Genomic DNA, 22,499 nt, shown 5'->3' with positions numbered 1-22,499 from the left:
TATTCTGGCAACTTCATGATTATTTGTCTGTTATCATCCTCAACTCACCCCGTTGTCATAGTTCTGCCCGGGGCTTCAAAGCTAAGCTACACTTAGCATCACCTCCTCGACCGTAACGTTTTTTTATGCTAGCCACCGGTAGCTAGCAAGAGGCTAACGGCAGCTTTAGATAATGACGGGAGTGTTGACCTAAATGGGAAGGAAACCAAGAAAATCGCGCTTTTAGGCAAAGTATGAAACGCGTGTTTTAGAGGAAATCATCTCAAAATGGACCTTAATTTCTACTCGGACCTGTCGGACGGCTGTGCCCAGAATGTGGATTCGGAGTTTTTGGACACTCAAGCCTATGGAGGATACTCTGAGGGGACTAAGGTACAAAGCCAGTGTTTATTTGGGGGGGAAAGTCAGCTTTCTTAAAATAAATGACGGAAGTTGCAGATGAGTTGCTTAGTTACGTGCTAACGGTTCTGTTTCAGTTCCCAGAAGGCGGCGACAGTTATCTCACCATCAGTGGAGCGGGCCACCCTTTTCTGTCCGCGGAGGTGAGTGTCGTTCAGGCCACCTGATGGATGCAGCGTTTCAGCTCACTAATTATCCGTTGTCTTCCTCCCACATATAGCAGACATTCCACACTCCCAGTCTCGGCGACGAGGTGTTTGAGATCCCCCCCATCTCCCTGGATCCCGACCCGACTCTCAGCATCAGTGATGGGGTGTCCCACTTTGAGTTGAATGACGGGTCCGATGGCCCCGGGGGACCCTCGGTCTCCCGCAGCCTCGTCAGCAACCTGGTGGTGGAGGCCAACGACCCTTCCTTCGCTTCGACCTTCGTGAACTCCGGCTCTCAAGGCCTGGAGCAGCTGAACCTCGGGGCGATGGGCCAGGCCGGAGGGGGAGCCCTGCTGAGCTCTTCTGCCCTGGTGAGTGTCCCCACCCCCCTCACCTGTGGACCCTCACGCAGATGTGTTTTTAAATGTTACCTGTTTTTGAATGTTTTTCCAGGAACTGGGGAGTTCCAGTGGTTCCCATTTCAGCAGCTCGTCCCCCATGACCATCGACGTCCAACTCGGTGACATCAGTCACAGCCTTTTGGGAAGCAGCCAGTTGAGCACCATTAACCCGTCGGAGCTGGCACTGGGCCTTGGGAACGATAACATCGGGCATCACTCGGAGAGACGCGTGCAGCCGCTCTCGGCAACGCCGTCGCCCACCGGCTCCCTGCAGGACGAAGACATGGACGACTTCAAGGTGAAGGATTGCACCTGTAGAGGACTACGTTCATGTTTGTGTATTCTGTGTTTTGAAATCCTATCTAATATCTCCTCTTCTCCCCTCCTCAGAAGAGCGTGCTGGTCGACTCCCCCATGTACCTCTCCTCTTCCCTCTCCCACATGTCCTCCCACCCGGCTCCTACATCTTCTGTGTCTCTAACGACGGCCAGGAGGAGCGGGGGGAAGCCGGCCACACTGGCCTCTGTGACTGCGGCGATCGAGGCTAAGAAAGTAAGGAAGAAGAAAGACCCAAATGAACCACAGAAGCCCGTCTCGGCGTACGCACTGTTCTTTAGAGACACCCAGGCAGCCATTAAAGGCCAGAACCCCAACGCCTCTTTTGGGGAGGTGTCAAAGATCGTGGCCTCCATGTGGGACAGCCTAGCGGAGGAACAGAAACAGGTACGGGAATGCTTCTATATTAACATCCTTTATCTGTTTTGGGGGAGAAACATGATGTACAACGGTGGTGCTTGTCTTCTCTAGGTGTATAAGAGAAAGACAGAAGCAGCCAAAAAGGAGTATTTGAAAGCACTGGCAGTTTATCGATCCAACCAGCTCACACAGGTAAGATCCTGGACCATGAATGAAAATGAAATGCTGTTTGGGTTTTTCATTCGTCTGGCTCACCAAAACATCTGTCTCCACCACAGCCTGCCACTGAGGAGATGGAGACCGCCCTGTCGCCACTTCCAGTGGTCAGTCTGACACCTGTAGCCGTTCCCTATGTCAATCATCAGGCCCTCCGTCCGGCTAACAACAACAACAACAACCTGAATGAGAACACCATCACCAACATCTGTGCGTCCAACATCATCCTGGACGTCCCGGAGATGACCACGCGTTCCCGCACCGGGGCAAACAAAGCCCCCGCTCCAGCAGCGCCGCTCCCCCCGGCCCAGACCATCACCAAGATCATAATCCCAAAGCACCTGTTGCAGGTGGGAGGCAAGGTGGTGACAGTGTTGCCCGGAGGGGTCCGCTCCTTGCAGCCCACGCTGGTAGTGTCGGGCGCCGCCCGTCTGCCGCCTCCGCTGCAGCAGATGCAGAGTGCGCCGCCTCCGCCGCGGCTCCAGCAAATGGCGCCGGCGCCTCCGCCCTTGCAGGCCAAGCCCCGCGAGGGAGGCGCCATGCCAGCTGTGTCTGCGTCCGTCACAACTACACCGATGCCTCCACTCCAGATAAAAATAGTGCCCGCGTCCTTGCAGGGCAAAGGGTCCGTGCCAATTATCGTCCCTAACACAGTGGCCGTGTCATCAACCACGTCTTCCCAGTCTGCACCCGTCGTGTCGGTTCAGGTGGTGAACTCTGCAGACACGTCCGGCAACATCGATGACGACGTATTTACTACAGAGGAGCTGCATTCAGAAGAGGTACGTGTTCTTGATTCATTGTTACTGTTTGTTTTGTGAGACCCTGTTGGATATGTCGGTTCATTCATCGACTCATAATTTATCCTGAGAAAGCAGCTGGCGTAGGAACAGATTCTTTTGTATCTACAAATACAGGTTATAATTCAGATTCAAGTGGGTCAAAGCTTTAATGTAACTGCCATATCTTTCATAATTTTCTGCTTCCCAAGTCAGACGTAAAACTTTATCTCTCCTACTTGCTGCTAGAATAGTGCCATTCAGTCGAGTTTGTTTTACAGCGTTAAGTAGATGTGATTGAGACTTATCTCGGACTGAACCCCTCATCTTTTAACGGCACAATAAGTGAGATTTTCCCCAAAAAGTATTAAATCTTTATGTCCTGCTGAAGTGTGTGGTCCTGCCTGCTGTCTGTGTTTTTTTTTTTTGTGTGTAAAGAGTAAATCTGTGGTTTTGCTTTCGCCTCTGTTGAGCAACGTAATCCTTGCTGAGCTGTGGGGGAGGGGCCAAACTCTCCGTCTTCTGTGAAAGCTTAATCAGTCAGCAACAGCATAAAGATGAAGGAACAGTCCTAAAAAAGTGTGAAAAGTACCAATGAGGGGAAGGATGCAGGAAAGTTCCAAGGCGCTGCATATCTTAGAGTCGAGTCGGGTTCATTAGTGAGTGGAAATAATGAGTGAGACCACCGTGAGGCTTTCAGCAGCTCCATGTTTCCATGGCTGAGAAGATGGAAGATGTGCATGCAAACGCTGCTTTGTTTTAGAAAAAAAAGAAAAAGTCACAGCTGAAAACGATCACATGACACCTGGTGTCGTGAAAGGTGACACAGCATGGCCGGTTTCCCCACGGGCCTTTGGGAGACCTGAAACTGGAACGGCTGTCGAAGGTGCTTACACTGCACCGCTATCAGGTCCACATATTGTACTTTTGTCTGTTTTTTTTAGGAACAGATGGAGGTGAATGGGTCCAGCCACGCCCCGTCTATGAGGAGCGTGTGTGTGAGGACGGGCTGCAACAACCCGGCCGTAGAGAGTGACGACTGGGACAGAGAGTACTGCAGCAACGAATGTGTGGCCACTCACTGCAGGTGTGTAACGGTTTCAGACGTTCTTCACGTTCTATTTTCAGAAGACACACTCGAGGGGAACTTTTCTGAACTTTTATTATTTTCTGTTTCAGAACTATATTCAAGGCGTGGTGCTCGATCAGGAATCAGAGCATGGGAATCGTGAAATAGATCACCAGAATACCGTTTTTTTTTCTCACTCAGAGCCAAATTAGGACAACAATTCCATGTTAGTATTTTTTTGGCACGCAGGCTGTTCTAATGAAAGGTAAGGATGATAATGTAGTGTTACGTAAACAGCTTTTAGTCTGGTATCAAGGGACTTCAAGGCAGCTAGAGACAAGATCAGCACAATGAAGCATCTGTAAGTTGGTCAAGAAAATACTTTTTTTTTTTGTTACGAAAGCCGACGCAGGTCAGTTTGTACTCGTCTACTGTAAATCGTTGGAGTCTGTTCCTCAAAACACTGACAAATAACATTTCAACCTCCTTCAAACTCACTGATTTGAAATTCATGCTCTGAAATTCTTTGGTGTTGCATGTCTCGAAGCAACCGATCACGATTCTTCCTTTACTGCAAACTGAGGGTGAAATACGCCTCGGTTTGTCAGTGGGAGAACAGTTTGTACCACTGTATACTTTGTTTTTGTACGGACAATAGTGGCCTTCATTTTTGTAAAACATTCTGTTTAGATCATTGTTGTTAAAAAAAAAAAAGGTTTGACTTCTGTGTTTTCTTAATAAATGAGCAGATTTACTCAAAACATTGCTTTCAGTTTTTGCTCTCTTAAATCAAGATTAACTTTTGTTTTCTGTGAATATTATTGGAATTTTTTCTATAACAATATGAAGATATATATATATATATTTGGCAACAATCAAATTGCAGTGGCTAATATTATTCAGCCAGACGTCTTTTACTTTAACCACATTATCCTGCGATTGTCACTCGTTTTGGTGTTCAGCAAAAGTTGCTCAGTATTTGTGTGCTGCCTTTCATGTCGCATGTTTTCTGTACATTTTCCAGAATGTTTTCTGGGCAGCAAAACATCTGTGTGTTTTTGGGGGAGTGTCCCCATTCTGTGAACCCGGATTGGATTACTCGGATTGCAATGTAAACACTAAATCCAGGTTTCTGATCATTCTTTGCCAAGTTTCCAGGTTCATCCATAAATTAAATCAAATCAACAGTAAAGCAAAAGACCACTCACGTCAAACAATGTAATAATGTGCTGAAATAAAAGTGACAGAAGAGATGAAAAAATATAATTTTATTGTCCGATGAAGCTAAATCCAGAGTAGTGAATGCAGCCAGAAACCAAACAGTTGAGTTAATCCTCAACTATTAAGGCAACTAAATGGTACAGAAACGATGCAGATGATCAGAAACCTGGATCATATCTGGTCAGATCTCACACACGATCAAAGCCGGGACGAGACTGTGAACACCTGTCGTCTGCTCATCTCTCGATGAGACTACGATTTCATCGTCCTCGTGGCGTCTCCATCGGACGAGTCAATTTACTCCCAACGTGTAGACGATCGCCTTTTAAGTAGGATTTCCACTTCACAGTTTCCACGGATTTGTATTTTGATCTTCTGTCTCCGGAGGTTTGAGGCTCTTTATCGGTTGATCAACCAAGAGTTCTATATAGGGACGAGAAGGAGATTACACATGTTGGCATTTTGGGAAAATGCACATTTGCATGCAGTCTTGCCAAGCATTAAATGAGAAGAGCACTCATGCAGCGAGCAGTACTGTTAATATGAAGCTAAAGCCAGCAGCTGGTTAGCTCCTCGTAGCGTAGCATAAAGACTGAACAGCAGGAAGTCACTGTCACACCCGTAACGCCACACAACTTGTTGTTTTATTTGACACTTTATTGAACAAGATGTGTGTTAAATAGTTGCTGGCTGTAGCTTTAGCTTCATAAATGATTTGTGATGTCACACGACTGCGTGTTTGGATGTGGAAGATGAGGCATGTGTGTTTTGTGTCGTCATGGAAACGGGCAGCAGTAACGTCCTTACTTGCAACGGTGGAATAAATGTGATGCAGCCGGTTCTCCTGCTCATCCAGGGCTTCCGTTAGTGTCTGGTTTTCCACTGAGTAGTTGTAGGCTGGTGGAGGAGGAGGGGGGGGGGGCATGTTAACACACACCAGCAAACACAATACTGCAGTTTGGCGTTCTCTTACCGTAATACAGAACGATGAACCACAGACAGAGAAGCACCACCGTGACGCTGTTGAGCGACGAGACGACGGGTTTCTGTTTCCGGTGGAAGTTAAATGACAGATCAGGAAAAAAATAAACATTTGAGAGAAAAAAAATCACAGATATTGAGGATTTAGTCGCCGGAGCTTACTTCACGTTGGACGTCTTCTTGCAGCTTTTTTATCGTCTCATGAGATTCTTTAATTTGCTGGTTGAGCGTGTCGAAGGATTGGTCCATGTAGTCCTGTTAAACACACACACACTTAACCTCTTATGCATTTTATTTCCCTTTAAGTAGCTTTAAGTTGAAAAATCTTATGTCTCAGAGCATCATAAATTATGTATTTTTCCAGCTTTCCATCAAAGAGATACATTTTCATTGAAGGAAATATGTAAACCAAACATCTTTGGAAACTCTGGGATCCCCGCTAGAATTTAAAATACAATTCCATGGTGTATTTTCTTCTGTCATCCCTGATCCCCGGGGCGTAAGAGGTCCAGACTTTTAAGATGCAACCAGAAAATCTGTGAATTGGAATCTGTTGTATATCTTCTGTGTAACAGAGAGACTCACGGTCAGCTGTCTCCGGAGGACGGAGGAGGCCTCGGTTGCCAGGTTGTGCTGCTTGCCCTCCAGGGAACACATGTTGCAGACGTAGCGCCGGGACGCGTTGCAGTAGAACCTCAGCACCTCGTCCTCGTGCTGTGGGCACCTCCTCTCCGGGAGGTCGCCCAGGGCCCTTACCAACGGGTGCCCCGTGTACACCGGCAGCTCCAGGTGGTCCCTGAGGTGCTCCTTGCACAACGACACCTCGCACTTCAGGCACGTTTTGACGGCCACAGTTCTTTCCGCCAGGCAGAAGTCACAGTACACGCTTTTCATCTGCTCTTCCTGCTTGCAAAAACACAAAAATCAGATATGGAGATGTGGAGGGGAAATGTTAGACGTAGTTCTACTTACTTAACCATTATTCTCTACATTCTGTCTTAGAATTAAAGAGATTATAGTTGAAAAAGGGGGGTTATAGAGCAGGTACCCTCCTCCTCCTGTTCACACTGAAGTCCTCTGCGATGCTGGCCAGCGCGTAACTCTTCTGCACCCCGACCACCGGTCCAAAGTCTGCCCTGCAGTCGGGACAGCGGAAGGGGGCGTCCGAGGTGTGATCCATCAGGGTTTCCAGACATCCTGTACACATGCTGTGTCCACAGGGCAGCTGCCGGGGCTCCTTAAAGATGTCATGGCACACCGGGCACATCAGCAGCTCCTCCAGCTTCGATTTCTCTGGAACTTCCATCCTTCTTCTTCTTCTTCCTCTTCCTCTTCCTCTACTTCTACTTCTTCAAAGAGTAGCCAGTGAGAGAGTTACCTGCACCCAGTTGCTGCCTTTTCACTGCTGCTTCCTGTTATGAATAATAACTGTAACCATGAGATCGTGGGAGCTTATGAAAGACGATTATTCCAGCCTATGAAGTTGAAGCTGAGCAACGACCTCGCCTGCTTCTGTCTGTGCAGCTCAAAACTGAAAGTACGGCCGAGTTTATATGTTGTACTTCCGGGTGAGGGCGGGGCCTAATCGGAGGAGGCTCGAGCGCAACTTTTCCCTTCTGAAAAAACTTATCACGGGATTACGTAACCAAACTAAAATTATTACATCGAACTAATATGAGTCACGAAAAAATTTTACATCGTTCTGTATATACTTTAAAGTTTTAATAAAGTTTTTTTTTTTTTTACTTCCTGTTCGTGGTCAAAGTGATAAAAGGTTTGAAGTCAGGTTTGATATTTCTTTTGTATCATGTTTGGAATTTTGTGTTTTTAAACCAGTGGTATTTATTTCTTTGCTTGCTAATTTTGGGTCTTATTTTAACAATTTTATCATGTAAAGCACTTTGTGCTTTATCAAATATAACATAAACGTATTATTATTATTATTATTATTATTATTATTATTATTATTATTATTATTATTATTATTATAAGTCATAATATATGCAAACACTACTGTAAGACATGGACATTTACATTTGTAATAATTCATCAACATATATCCCCACTGGTATGCATTTATATGCCATATGTGAGAATTGAATGTCTTCTTCCATATACTATTACTTTTTTCATGACTTTTCCCCGAAGTACTTACTACTCATAAGAGCCATTTTGATTCTGTTTGTTTGTTTATACCTCCCACCGCTTGGCGGAGTAAAGAGCAGATTAAACATCCAGGGCTGGTGAGTGATTGAAGGCACCTGTGGGTGGTTTGATTGGGTGGGGCAGTTTTCTGTCCGCACGGATTAAATGAATGTGTATAGAAAATAATTATTTGGGTTTGTTTTACTTTGAAAGAGTATAATTAAGTACATCAGTTTATGTTTTGGAAACAGGACATTTAATTTGTGCACTTAAAATACTTTTACTGGGTTCTCATCGTAGTAGTGGAGTATTTCTTGGATCCACTACAGTAAGTCTTAAAGCTTCTTGAGGACAACGTTGGACTTTGTTGCCGTTTCCATCGAGGACTGAAGCTGTATAGTTTTATTACCCGTTTGGATCCGGGGCTGTTGGAGCTGCGTTACGTCACCGTACGTACGTCACCGCGTTCTGATCAGCTGATTGCCGACCAACTCAGGTAAGTGTGCAGCTACACAAAGTAACTTGCCATTGGGGGGGTATTTTTGTAAAGAAGTTCCCATCATTATACATTTTTGGGGGGAAAATATGAAAAAATTATATATTAAATATCAAAATTATTAAATTAATCAAGTCACCAAATTATATTGCACTGATAAAGTAATCAAAGTACAGTAAAATATATTACATTGATAATGGATAATTTATAGCAATCAATTACATTTCCAAAGTAACCTTCCTAACTCTGAATATATACAGGATTCAATACATTCTTTCTGTGTGTAGAATTTCATTGAATTGCCATGAATTGAATTCCACTTCCTGTAATTCCCAACTCCAGTTCAAAATCAGCATCCTGTGGGGGCGGAGCCAATTAAATTCCAATTCCTGAATTGAACTGAGATCAATTCTAAAGTTCTGAATTTTGCACAAGCCTGGTGTGCACGCATTTCGTGTAAAACCCAATGCATTGTGACTTACACACGTTTAATGTGTATGTGTTATAATAATGAACCGGTGCTGGTGCAACTTGGTGCAAAACATTGATATGCAAATACCAAGTTTCCCCACTTACAACCACCAACTGTACTGCGTTTGTATTGGAAAGGAAAACCCAGCAGGAAAAGTTGGTTATTTTGAATGAAAAAGGAGTTTATTTAGTGCAGGAAGGATTGTAGCAAACAGGTCCTGCAAAGTGTGTACACTAGGACATCCCACTGTTCTCCACGTTGGGGGTAAAAAAAGGTAAAAAACTAAGCTGGAGATCTGCAAAAAAAGAGCTCTTTGTTAACGAGGCAGCATCCTTTTAGTAATGGTATCATTTTCAGTCTTGCAGATAATGTGAAGTGTACAAAATGATTAAAAATAGCAGACTGATCTCATGAGGTGGAGTATGTATGACACGCCAACTCGTATGCCATCATGGCGTGTTATCACTACGCACAATCCTAACCCTAACCCTAGAGGGCGCTGACAAACACGCAGATGTGAAGGGTCGTTTCGCTCAGAACGTACACATACACGCGGATAGCTCGAATTGCGTACAGATAACACTTTTTTTGGCGTGTATATTTACGAAAAGTCATGATGCCACGTTGAAAATAGACACTTTATGCTCTGAATCTGATTTAAGTTTTGATCAACGTATTTTTTTCAACATACTACTCTGTGACTTTCTTAATAAACCTGTTGAAACATGTTATGTAGCAACAGAAGCTTAAAAAAAGATGAAAGGAGACGTGTATTCAGGAGTATAAAAACTTTATAAACTGTACTTAAAAAAGACATGAGATCACATTTGTTTGGCCATATGTACACTTACCACAGTACAGACTTAGTCATCGCAAAGGGCTTCAACAATAAAAGTACAGACTTTGACACGTAGGCCATTAAAGGAAAGTAGTCTTCAGTAATCATGAATATAAAAACCACACTTTTTCATAAGCGATATGGGTGTTGGGTAATAAAAAAAAAAAGGCATAACATCGAAAGTACATAACAAACAAAGGTTGGCAAGTGAGGATCTTAACCTCGAGTACACATGTAGTGTGACTGGTTAACTGATGTATTTCTCAGTAGGTTTAATGCAGTAGTTACAACGTATAATGCAAATTATCAGTAGTTTCTATTTAAAAAAAGGTCCCATCACACTCTTCTTTATTGGTCATTAAAAAAATCACCATCCGTTCCATCATACGTTTGATTTTCTCTCATCCAAACTCTGAATGACTTTTCAGTCTGAGGTAGAACGTGGGTGCAGCACCGACAAACAACCAGCTACTGACCGCCGTTGTTCCGCTGCTGCAAACCAGCGATTGTCCTGAACGAAGGAACGAAGACCTCACACTCGCTCAGTCTGTGCTTCTCCAGGTTCTTCACGATCCTGAACATCTTGCCGCAGGTGGGGCAGCTGTAAGGCTTCTCCCCGGTGTGAAACCGCAGGTGCGCCTTCAGATTGTCCCGCAGGCGGAAGCTCTTGCCGCAGTGCGTGCAGGTGTGCGGCCGCTGCCCCGTGTGGAACCTGGCGTGGCGGCGGAGGCTCTTCCGCAGCGCGAAAGACTTGCGGCACGTCGTGCACGAGTACGGCTTTTCTCCCGTGTGAAAGCGCGCGTGCCGCCGGAGGATCTTCCGCCGCTTAAACGTCTTCCCGCAAATACCGCAAGGGTATCCGTCGCGGGAGTGGGTGACCACCTTCTGAAGCCGCCAAACGCCGTTTTCGCAGGCGGTGAAGCAGCAGAGGCGGTGGCCCGTGTGAACGCCCTGGTGGCGTCGGAGGTCTTTGGGCAGAGGCCAGCCGGTTTTGTGTTTGGCATCGTGACCTTTGGCGACGTGACATTTGGCGACGTGACCTTTGGCGACGGCGCCCTTGATGACGTCCACCAGTTGTACCGCACAGGGACGCGTCAGCTTCTGGTCTGGGGAGGTCAGCTTCAGTTTGATGTGGAGGTTGTTCTTGGTCTCCTTCGGCGTGTGGATCCGTTCCCAGACCCCGACCTGAGCCGGAGTCACAGCTCCGTCGGACGGGGACGGACTGTAGGCGGTGCCCCTGGCGGTGCTGACGGAGACCTGCGTCGGCTCGGGCTTCACTGAAACGTCGGGTTTGGGGGTCGGAGACTCGGGCTTGAAGATCAACGGGCAGACGAACTTAACCGTCTGCCCAGAAACGATATCGCGTGTGTCCGGCTGGATGATGAGAGGCTTCGGTTTAGCCGGAGAGCTTTGTGTAGATCCGTGTCGTAACGCCTCGCTCCACGCCTTTGCAGAGACTGGAAAAAAAAAAAAAAAAAATGCAGTTTAATATGATTGTACATTCCCACCCTTTTCCCAAAAAACTGCATATTTCATGTAAAATTACTTAATAGAATTGTGCCCTTCAGTGGAATATGTATCATCTCTGGCTTCATCTCTGGTTAAAGTGATGATTTCTGAATGCAATTTAATTTAAATTTGATAAAAAAGTAAGTAGTGCACACAGCTATTGATGTCATCTCTCTTGAGCTTCTTCGTGACTAATGTTAGGTTAGTTACCAAACTGCTGTTTATACAGAAAAATAAATCTAGAGAGACGGAACTTTTTAAAACTGCGCAGTTTCCTGTAAACTCAGGAAGTCAGTTACTAATAAATGCTACATTGGATACTTTTAAGAAGAACCTCCGAGTAGCATTTGCTTTCAATAAACTTAAGGGATTGTGGTAGGACACTCGTTTGTCCTTGTTGTAATTTCTCACAGCTGCCACTAGGTGTCAGTATAAAGAATTACTTCACAGATAGCACCTTTTTAAGCGACTGTCTGCAGTAACTACAATCCCAAGAATTTACTTTAATACTTCTGTGTTTGATCTAATATTACGGTTTTTCTTTGACGTCAAATTGCACAAAAAAATGCTCAACACAAATAATAATTTGTACATGTAAAGATTGGACTGATCATTTGTTTTCCGATGTAACTTTTTTGGAAAAGTATCTCGTCTCTAATGGTCCATTAGATGCTTTAATCCATGGGCCTTCCCAGAAGACACACACAAAACTAAGACATTTGTTTGACTTCTACTAGTTGATGAAATGGCTGAACAAACACTGTGAATGTCTCACACCACATATCCCACTTGCTACTCCCACATGTGTGAAAAACAAATATGTTTAGTGTAATTCAGACTGGCACAACATATGAAATATGTGCACAGCAATTCAAGCGCTCCATAGAAAACATTTGCATAATTGGTGTCTGTGTGCTTTTCCTAACCGTGCAAAACGACTTCTGTTTGCGGATCACCATCAGCCGGAGAGTACACTTCGCTCAACTCTGTAGTCTCTGCCACCAGTACTGTCGTGTCTGTAGTCTCTGCTCCCATGTCTGTAGTCTCTGCCACCACATCTGTCATCATGTCTGTAGTCTCTGCTCCCACATCTGTCATGTCTGTAGTCTCTGCCACCACATCTGTCGTGTCTGTAGTCTCTGCCCCCATGTCTGTAGTCTCTGCCCCCATGTCTGTAGTCTCTGCTCCCATGTCTGTAGTCTCTGCCACCACCTGCTTAAAGAAACATAACAAAAACATGTTCCCTGATTATTATGGGAAGAACAAAGCAACAACAACACAAGGCATTAAAACACAATTATGACGTGCTGATATTAAAACAAACCCCCCAAAAACCCCAGAGCATGCTGTGATGATGCGGTCATATAAACTACAAAGCCCAGCCTGCTGCTCCACATCCAGCCATACACAGTCTCACTGACCTGTTCCCTCAGAGGCAACCACTCGGGGTCAACAGGGCTCTTCTCTTCATCCAGGAGGATCTCTGACGGAACGAGTGGCCCCTCCACCCCCTCCCTTTTACAATCTCCATCTGAAAGAAGAGGGGGCCCTGTGGAGAGGAGAAGTGGGGGGAGGGGTTAAGGCAGGGACACATTCCTCTAGACTGGCATTGCAATGGAGGAACATCCTGCAGCAGTTGCAACCAAGCTAGCGCTAAACGTGCATATGCATTCAGCTAAACGTGTGCTGTTTGCATACAAAGCCGCCCATGTCGCCATGCTACATGCTAAAACAAGAGCACACTCTCCTCGAGCATCTACTCCCGCGGACGTCAACAGGAAGTCCTGTGATTTAAAGCCCCAGCAGACACCCACCAGAGAGCTCCGACGGCGGATTAATGTCGTCGTCCACTTGCACGCCGATGCTGCGCGTCGTGTCCCCCGTCGACGAACTGTCCAGGATCGCGTTTCGCTTCCCGTCCTCGGCGCGGACCGCGTCCATGTCCAGCGCCGAGGCTCGGTATCGGCTCTCGAACAGTTTCGTTAACTCCACCGTGGCCGCTTTGACCAGCGCTCCGAGCACCGACTCCACCTGCGCCTGCAGGTTCACGACGGCCGCCATGTTGGCTCCTGCGACCGGGCAAAAAAAAAAACGTCCGCGTTTGTCGGTGAAGCTCGGAGATAAACCGTAAAAATCTATGGATTAGCAGATGTTTATCTATGACAACCACATGGCTTGCAGAAAGAAGGGGCGTGTCTATTTGATGGCGCAGGCGCGCCAGCAACTGGAGTGGGCCTGAAGTTGCGTCACGAGATGAGAGGGGCGGAGCTACAGAGTGCTTCTATCCAAGAAAAATAATAATAAATGAACCCTTTTTTTTTTAATGGTTAATTTTCTAATATAATGTGGTGGGGTTTTACGAAGATATATTCATATTAAATATTTAGGGGGGGAAAAATCAAGCACGGCCAAGAAGATAAACATGATTAAAAAATAAATAAATAAACATATATATATATATATATATATATATATATATATATATATATATATACCGGTATATATATATATATATATATATATATTTTTTTTTTTGTGTGTGTGTGTGTGGAAATAATAGAATATTGCAAGGAAAAGGACTTATGCCATACGACAAAGGGGCGTGGTAACCCAATGACATGGACACATATTGATGGAATATTCCTGAATTTATGAAAATGGGTGGAAACGAAAGACCACAACCAAATTCGGTGTGCTTCTCTATAGACTAGACCTCAGTTTGTTTTATTACTTTTGATACACATTCAACTCACATTGCGCTGAACTCTACCAAATCATCATCAACCATCATGTTTTAGTGTCTAAAATATTTAGAAATATTCCTGTTTTAGGGAACCTGAAGACTCTTTAGCACGGTTGTAAATCCCTATGATTAGCCTTGTTGCTGAAACAAGCTATATAAATAAACCTGCCTTACCTTGCTTTGCCTATAAAAATCATCTCTCACCTGCCAGTCTCCAACCATCCTCCCTCCCTCCCTGAAATCCTGCAGCACAAACTTTGAATGCATTCATGCACACGCACACACCTTTTAAAAGAACTATGCAGTGATGATGTTTCTGTCCAAGCTGTCATTTATTTAAGACTTTACAGTAGGTTAAATTCCTCTTGTTACAAAAATAAAATTTGGCTGATTGTCATATTTCATCATCGTAGAAAACATCCATATGATGTACAGCACTTTCAGCGTACAGCGTTACATTGATTTCACAGAGTAGGCTGGTGATACTTAAGACCCGTCAGAAAAGCCTGCTAGCACCTTTGGGTCTGACTTCCGTTTGTTTCGATGCCGGGGAAAACAAGAAAATAAGTGATAACAGATAAAACACATTCAGACTGCAACAGAAAGATGGACTCAGACATAATGCATACATTTCAACCCCTCCAGTACTTTAGAAAATAAAATAATATAAAAATCAATAGCAGTAGATGGCAAGTTTTTTTTTAAAATAATTTCTTCTTTTTTTATTGTACTAGACAGTGTTACATGAGTGAATGAAGGTACCGTGGGATCTTATCTTAGAAAGTACTTTGTTACATGGAGGATTAGTGAATGTGTAGGGGAGAGGGCAACGCGATAGTGGAATAATGTTCTGGTGAGATGCAGAGAAAAGATGAGATATCAAAATGGACTGATGAGCTCAACATGAGAACTAGTTAGAAAAGAAGATGATTTGACAGAGTTAATGATGTTGACTCTTGAAACTGCATTGGTCAGACTTAAAGAGTGAATTATGACTGAATGATTTAATAATCGTCATCGTCATCATCATCGTCGTCATCGTCATCATCATCATCGTCATCATCATCGTCGTCGTCATCATCATCATCGTCATCATCGTCGTCATCATCGTCGTCATCATCATCGTCATCGTCGTCATCATCGTCGTCATCATCATCGTCATCATCGTCATCATCATCGTCGTCATCATCATCGTCGTCATCATCATCGTCATCGTCATCATCATGATCAGGATCAATTTCACCTGACAGAACATCCTCAATCCAGTCCTCCAGCTCGTCTACAGATGGCACGTCGTCATCATCATCCATATCCATCCACACGCTGTCGCCCTACACGGAGGAGACGGAGGAAGAGGAGGAGGAGGAGAAGAAGAAATAAAAATGAATCAGCTGTGGCTTTACCAAGGAGGCAAAAGGCTTAACGGTACCTTGAGGAGCTTTCGAGTACTCGTAGCTCCACAGAGTTTACGATTGCACAGGAGCATTACACAAACGTTGTGGGCGTGTAATGTTAGGTTGTGTGATAATCTGGTTAAACCCAAATGAGTTGAGCTGGCAGGTAGCAGCTAACAGTGCTAACGGCACAATCTGTGCAAACAACAGCAACAGTGCTGACAGAACTAACTGTGAAACTACAGGCGGACTGGAGGGTGGGCACTACGTTTCTACATAGACGCTATCGGTCAAGATGGTCTTATTAATGGATAGTAGATAATACCACTCTATGAAAGTACCAAAAATATGACTCACATCATCAGCATCAACAACACCAATCTGTGGGGAGGACAGGTCGATTCCGAAAGTCTTCTCCCAGTGTGGCAGAAGCTGCGGGCAAAAATATAGAAAGACAATTTGGATGGATTCTACTGTAAAAAATCATGTGTACAAAAAGGAGTTTCTCAGATTTCCATTATGCCTCACCAGGGGGAAGTCATCAGGGTCAATCCAGATAATGCTGAGGTCGGGGTGGTCTGTGTTATCCTCTGCAACCTCCTTCAGGATCTCAAGGAACTCATAACCGTCTAAGGAGTGGAGAACAGTGAAGCTAAAGCTACTATTTTAGGGTCAACACCACGCAAAAACCTCCTCCAACCACTCTGAAGCCCAATGTACCCCGTAGATCTGCTGTTGGTGACCAGTTATAAGTTTAACATAATCTTGTGGTATTTCTGTCAGTCACGTTTACAGTTCATTCAGGGTTCCTTTACCTGGGTCGGACTCCTCTGCAAAAGCAATGATATGTTCACCATCAACATCGTCCTCCTGTGGAAAGAATAGAGACAAACTGAACCCACTGGGGTGAACTCAATGAAGTTACAAATCAGGAAATTCAGAAACTGTTCTGGAGTTGTAATCGCCTCAAAGCCTCTGTGGTTTTGTTCTGTTGTCAAAACGTTTTAGAGTTCTTACCCAGATCTCGTACATGTTGTGTGGCTGCAGCTTCCTCAGGGTTGGTCTTGAAAAGGACAGATGAATACATTTTTTTACACGTTTTGTTTTAGAATAATACAATAAGAAGAATATAATGAGTGGAACTCACCTGTCATTATCTTCAATGAATTTCACCAGCTCATCCTCGGTGTAAGGTTTTCCTGGAATGACCACTGGATTATCCATGAAGGGTTCATAGAAGTCAACCTCATTGAGCTTCATATCCAGAGCCTTGGCAACCTGTAACACAAGACCAAAGGATTAGGACCAACAACTGAGGTCTGCGGACCAAGTTTTATGGCTTTGTCTCTTTTACGGAGTGCCTCAAGGCTCAATCCTCGGCCCACTCCTTTAAAAAATGTTAAAGCTGCACAAATTAACTTTTGTTTTTATATCAGCCTGTAATATCAAAGGAAATGCTTGTAGAAACTAATCCACAGTGACTCGCATCTCTTAACGCTCTGTGGAACATTTTTCCATCTTGAAGCTATTGATTAGGTTCTCTGGCCCACGTACTACACATCCAACAACCTAATTTCAGCAGATACAGACAGTTTTAATACTTTTCCTATTGTTATTTAGCATAAAAAAAAGATTTAAGTTAGTTTTAAGTACATAATGGAGTTTTAAGTGTATCCGATCAAACTTATGGTGATAATCAATATTACTCACCTTGGAACTGAATGTGGCAAAGAACTTGATGTGAGGATGGAACTCTTCAGCAGCATCAGCAAAAGCCTCAAAATCTGAAATTATACAAGCATCCATCAAGTTGTTTCAGTAGATCGGCTCCTGTATGAAATATCTAAGAATGTCAACTTGTTGCACATATCAGTAATATAGCTCCTACAGTGCTCACTTGGAGAAAAAAAATCGCCTTGAAATTCAGTCTGCAGCTCAAAGTTAAATCAAGCAATCTGACCCTGGTCTCTGATGCACTTGGTTGATATGCAATCGTGAGCAATAGTGTTGAAAAGCAACTGTAAAAAGACAAACTGAAACAGGTTATCATGCCATCACGGTACAGATTCTTACGTTCTGACTTGTGACTCTTAAAGTAGCCCACCAGTTTGATGTCCTCCTCAATGTTTTCAAAGCCTTTCAGTTCCCTACTATTGTCAATAATTTCCACCGGGTCCTCAAGAACCTATGAAGGAGAAGGAGGGTCATGGAGGATAACAGATGGGGGGAGACAATGGAGGTGACAGAGAAAACCCAGAGTTAGTCATCTTTACAGAAAGCAAACTGAGATTAGAGACTTTCTAGTTTTCTAAAATAAAGCCAACTATTCACTGGGAGATTATATCCTCACGAACATCATAGATGAACTCCACAATAGTGTCTGCTGCAAGCTCGCCGTCATATTCTATGACTTCATCGTCTGTGAAGATGTAGATGCTGTCGGACTCATCAAGGCCTGGGAAGAAGCAAAGGTCGGAGCAAAGGTCACATCATGTACGCTAATTAGACAATTTGTCATCATCCGTCACACATTATTCACTCTCGGGCCGTGCCCTTCTGGGGGCTGTGATCGGTTAGGGTGAGGGTAAGAATATCAGGGTGAGCCACAATCAGAGTATAGGGGGCCTATCACATGTGTGATATGTGCACCAACTTGGAGACTTGGGTCAGTACACGAGGTGTGGAGTAGATGTGATGAAATGGTTCTCGGGGTTTGTGAAGGACTCAACCGCAGGCAGATAGATTCATTGCTTTATATCTACATGTCTCTCACACAATGACAGGAAGCATGAAAGTAAACATTTCCCTATTGTGGGTCACCACAGTAGGCTTCATCCCACTGAGAGCTACATTTTCTCTAGTTCGGCGGGTTAGTTACTGCCTGGTGTCATGTTGCATAGTGTTAAGTGTCTGCAGCTCCTGTTGCTTTAGTTGTTGTGTTTACCTAATTTCTTTGCAACGACTTTGTCGTGCTTGGCATCAATGAGGCCGACTCCGACATCTTCATCGTCAAACTCATCCAGGACCTGGGCTGCAAGCTGCAAAACAAACACACCGTCATATAACCGCGGACGATGTCAGGCTGTAAGAAACGGGAACAGAGTGTGCAGTATCTCGTGCACATTCAGACCGTTTTGACAAAGTTGTCTCACTCGGTGGTTTCATTACCATAAAAGCCTGCTTTTCAGAGCGCTGCTCATGCACTTTCTAAATCTGTATGAAACTTGAACCTTGTGACTGACAGTGGGTTCCACTAATGGCAGCTCCACGTTCACAGCATGACTGCATCGAGGAAGTTGTTTGAGGGTTGTCTCAGTGCGTTTTGGAGGGTAACGCACACACACACACACACACACACACACACACACGTACACGTGTCAGAGGTCTTGAGTAGCTGTTTTAACTGGCATAAATAGTTTGATTAACCAGGCTGGCCTGCAGATTGTTGTGCAGATAACTATTTTAATTTGATTGGAGTTGCAGATGACAGTGAAGCAGTTTAGTTCTTGAGTTTGTATGAATGCAAATGTATTTTTAGTTCAAAAGCATATACACTTAAATTATATACATTTTATAAAAGCAAATTGAGTCTTTTTGTACAGTATTTGGTTTAAGTGTCACTTTGTTTTTTTTTATTAGCATTGAACTATATTTTGTTGCAGACTCCACCCTTTTGGCATTTACGTAGGCTAAAATAAGCTTTTAAAGGGCAAGTGATTGAGGTGAGTGAAGGTTCATACTATCCAAGCAACTGAAGGATTTGCAGATAAATTGTCATAAGCAGACGTGGAACACACTGTGTATTTCTACTGGTAACTTTCTAAACGCTTAAACACATAAATAAAACAAAATTAAAAATAGTAAGAGCTACATAACAGATACATGTTAAGTACTGTGTGTTTGATACATCAGAAGTTGTTCATCTTGATTTGAATATGTTGTATAAATGTTGTTTTCTGCATTTTTTAACGATGCACTAAAAAAATTATTTCAAAGCTTTATGTCTGCATGTCTTCCAAATATTTGTCTTTCAACGCTGGTGTATCTGCTGTAACGTGGCTGATATCATTTCTATGGCGCAATTGAACCTCCCCAACTACACATAAAGTTAAACCAACAACCTTTATGTCTAGGATGGGATTTCATAGCTACACCTATAGCTATAGCTACACCAGGTGTAGCATGCATGTAGCATGTTTTTACATGCTACACCTGCATGTTTTCCAACTACACAACATGCGCTGCAGCTGTAAACAAGTCATTTTTCCTAAACATTTTGCACCTATTCACTTAAACTTTTGTGTGTGTATGTGTGTGTGTGTGTGTGTGTGTGTGTGTATATATATGTATATATATATGTGTGTAATATATATATATATATATATATATATATATATATATATATATATATATATATATATATGACAAGAATATGAGCACAGCATGTGATAAAATGTAATTTCTGTTCCCTATTACTGCTGTGGATTGCAAAGGTCATCCCCTATTAATATTGATGTGTACTTCTCTATTATCTGTTTTCATGCAATTAAATTGTACATTGCATTAAGTCTGGAGAATGCATTAACACACATTAATACAGTAGACCCCCAGACACAATGTCACCCGAACTGTCGTATTTTTCTTTGACCTAGGAAGAAAATACTTATTTATCACCTCCTCACGCCCATCAGGTCACACTTGATTTCACTTCTCACTACCAGAGTGCCTCGAGCCTTTTGCTGCTGTCTGTTGCTAATAATAACTCCTCATTAAATCTAAATCATAATGCATTCATAAGGAGAAACACAAGCCTTCATGGGGAGCCCGACCCGCCACAAAAGCAGCTCTGGGTAAATATAGAAGAAGCCCCACCAGCCCAGGGACTATTTTGGCGAGGTGGCAGTGATGCTCAGCGCTCTGGGATCCGCTGACAAGTACAGTACTGCAAGTGTCAATCACAGCGCCGAGCTGAGCCGACACTACTGGAGCCAGAACCTCCGATGCTGGCCTCCCGCCCTGAGACCGATCCCCAACCAGCCCCCCTGCTGAGATCAGAGGCTGTTGAAAGGATGTGCTAAAGAGAGCAGTGCATACTCATCCTTTCTATACTTGTCTATCTATCTATATCATATTTATTTTTCAAGAACTGCACATTTCACAGCAGATATGAATCCAGTGTTTCTCAAATTCTGTGCCAAATCTGTTCCAATCTGGAATAAACCTTAAATCGATGGGTTGGAAAGAAATGCAGATATAAGTTATCCTGGAAAACGCAGCGTAGAAGTATGTGACATTTGATCGTCTGTGTGTAAGATGAGGATCGACCTCGGTCAGTTGATGCTGAACGATGATGTAATGTCTCTCTGTGAGGAATGTGATGGAACTGCTGAGTGTCCAGGCTGACCAGGAGGCCTGAGGTATACTGATAGTGGTGTGTTAAGTACATTAACCCCACCCCAACACACACACACACACACACACACACACACACACACACACACACACACACACACACACACACACACACACACACACACACACACACACACACATGATGTACACAAGCTCAACAAGCTCAACCTTTGCCAGAATACATGATATCCACAGCTCAGCTCTTTGCCCATGACACATTTTTGGGACATCACCTATCAGCAATTCTGTATCCAGCAAAGCTATTTTCCACCTTGTGGAGCATCACTTTCCCATGATTCAATTTCAAATTTAACACATTTCAAATCTTGCAAAAAAAAGAAGATGTCTTTATCGCCTCAAATTCTCTCTCCTTTGCTTCTAAGCACACACTCTACTATGAATAGGAGGTTCAGGTTCAGGTTCAGGTTACTTTATTCGTACCCGTAGGTAAACTTGTGTTGCAGTTTAAAAATAGGAATGTATTTTAGCACTTTTAATTTGTGGCTCAATCCTTCAACCAGCAGTTTACTGTCACATCTGCATGATTCAAATTCTGATTAAACAAATTCAATTAAACTAAACTTAAAAAAAGGCATCCAACCAAACTCTTAGTCACAAGTTTGGCATTATGAGTCCAGCTTTCTCATCAGTAAGCTCCTTATTTTACCCACAATCCCCGTCTCAACCCACCTCAAGGGTAATCTCCTCAATCTCAAACTGTCTCTGGGCGACGCGGCTGGATCCGGGATGGTCATGGTAGTACACCACCATGACGTCGTACTTCTTCATCACAGACTTATAGTTCTTGGCGTTGAGGTCGTGCACGCGATCCTTGCCATCGTACTCTGGGAAGTCCAAGCAATCCTTGCCCAGTGAGAGCCCCCCGAACGACAGCAAGACTGCCACGAGCACCCAGGTCCACTTCATGGTTCCTCTCTGAGACGCCGTGGATGTATTTACAGTTTTCAGAAAGAAAAAGAAAGGCGCCAAAAAAAAAAAGTTTCGGTAAAAGTGTGGAGAACCCCTTCCAACCCGCGTCACCCAGAAGAGAGCAAGACCAACTCTTGCATCCACCTTATTAAAAACCACACATGGGTAACGGGCAGTAGGGCACGGGGTGCAAGAGGGGCTGGGCTAAGTTTGACATGAGGTGCGAGTGTATGTCTATGTGGGGTGTAATCTGAAAAGGTGAGGTGGGGGCCACTGTGCTTGCTCCCAGTACACACACGAAGTGTGTACTGGGAGTGTGTATTGCAGACCTTTAAAGAGTGTGTAGGAGATGAGCACCAACCAGCAATCTCTCCCCATCGACTGAGACAGTGATGGAGGTGGTGAGAGGTTGGTTAGAATAATGAGATAAAGAAGGATGGGATGTGTGTCTGTGTGTGTGTTGAGCTTGTCTGCTTGGCGCCAACGTGAAGATGGATTTAGAGGTGCCTGGGAATACGAAGACGTCTTTTCCCATATTAAGTGTAGATGGCCGTTTGGATCCCAGCTAAAAATAATGGATGCGGGACAGAGAAGTACATATCAGGAGGGAGGTGCCGGTGTCTAATTTGCTGCCGCTGGCACCGACCAC

At 44.0% G+C, this 22,499-nt stretch overlaps 4 protein-coding genes across 9 annotated transcripts in view; 1 reads left to right on the top strand and 3 right to left on the bottom strand.

The window, feature by feature from the left end:
• The window catches only part of tox4a (TOX high mobility group box family member 4 a), a 4,963-nt gene extending 104 nt beyond the window's left edge, over positions 1–4,859 (top strand). The window contains exons 1-9 of one of the 2 annotated variants that reach the window (XM_084007681.1): positions 1–372; positions 477–542; positions 623–919; positions 1,002–1,247; positions 1,340–1,672; positions 1,757–1,837; positions 1,924–2,643; positions 3,585–3,727; positions 3,820–4,859. The exon at positions 1–372 is cut by the window's left edge and continues 104 nt beyond it. In XM_084007681.1, the coding sequence (XP_083863807.1) occupies positions 268–372; positions 477–542; positions 623–919; positions 1,002–1,247; positions 1,340–1,672; positions 1,757–1,837; positions 1,924–2,643; positions 3,585–3,727; positions 3,820–3,877 (2,049 nt within the window). In that variant the 5' untranslated portion in view covers positions 1–267 and the 3' untranslated portion in view covers positions 3,878–4,859. Of the gene's footprint in view, positions 373–476; positions 543–619; positions 920–1,001; positions 1,248–1,339; positions 1,673–1,756; positions 1,838–1,923; positions 2,644–3,584; positions 3,728–3,819 lie in introns of both variants that reach the window. The other variant, XM_084007680.1, reaches the window with a different exon arrangement.
• Positions 4,860–4,962: 103 nt separating this feature from the next.
• Positions 4,963–7,439, bottom strand: LOC311012308 (E3 ubiquitin/ISG15 ligase TRIM25-like). The gene is made up of 6 exons (XM_084007713.1): positions 6,960–7,439; positions 6,497–6,814; positions 6,074–6,166; positions 5,904–5,976; positions 5,738–5,827; positions 4,963–5,353 (listed from the first exon to the last, which is right to left on the bottom strand). Exons 1-6 carry the CDS (start codon positions 7,215–7,217, stop codon positions 5,274–5,276), a joined length of 912 nt encoding a protein of 303 aa, XP_083863839.1. The 5' UTR covers positions 7,218–7,439; the 3' UTR covers positions 4,963–5,273.
• Positions 7,440–9,805: 2,366 nt separating this feature from the next.
• Positions 9,806–13,527, bottom strand: LOC311012298 (uncharacterized protein). 5 transcript variants are annotated; one of them, XM_084007694.1, is made up of 5 exons: positions 13,186–13,527; positions 12,793–12,920; positions 12,427–12,586; positions 12,298–12,375; positions 9,806–11,319 (listed from the first exon to the last, which is right to left on the bottom strand). In XM_084007694.1, the coding sequence occupies exons 1-5, from the start codon at positions 13,430–13,432 to the stop codon at positions 10,331–10,333; spliced, it is 1,602 nt and encodes a 533-aa protein (XP_083863820.1). In that variant the 5' UTR covers positions 13,433–13,527; the 3' UTR covers positions 9,806–10,330. The 5 variants fall into 5 exon arrangements, with proteins under 5 accessions (XP_083863820.1, XP_083863821.1, XP_083863822.1 ...); XM_084007695.1 differs by having other exon boundaries at positions 12,298–12,415; positions 12,488–12,586; XM_084007696.1 differs by having other exon boundaries at positions 12,298–12,478; positions 12,781–12,920.
• A 900-nt stretch (positions 13,528–14,427) lies between these two features.
• Positions 14,428–22,064, bottom strand: casq1a (calsequestrin 1a). Its single transcript, XM_084007707.1, has 11 exons — positions 21,611–22,064; positions 18,453–18,546; positions 17,863–17,963; positions 17,582–17,693; positions 17,219–17,292; positions 16,656–16,786; positions 16,526–16,571; positions 16,324–16,378; positions 16,037–16,137; positions 15,866–15,940; positions 14,428–15,445 (listed from the first exon to the last, which is right to left on the bottom strand). Exons 1-11 carry the CDS (start codon positions 21,845–21,847, stop codon positions 15,119–15,121), a joined length of 1,353 nt encoding a protein of 450 aa, XP_083863833.1. The 5' UTR covers positions 21,848–22,064; the 3' UTR covers positions 14,428–15,118.
• Between the last annotated feature and the right edge of the window lie 435 nt (positions 22,065–22,499).

The sequence above is a fragment of the Eutrigla gurnardus genome (assembly GCF_963514095.1).
Source record: "Eutrigla gurnardus genome assembly, chromosome: 4".
Lineage (NCBI taxonomy): Eukaryota > Metazoa > Chordata > Actinopteri > Perciformes > Triglidae > Eutrigla > Eutrigla gurnardus.
Note: the sequence above shows the minus strand (reverse complement) of the source record. Positions and strands in the feature narration are given on the sequence as shown.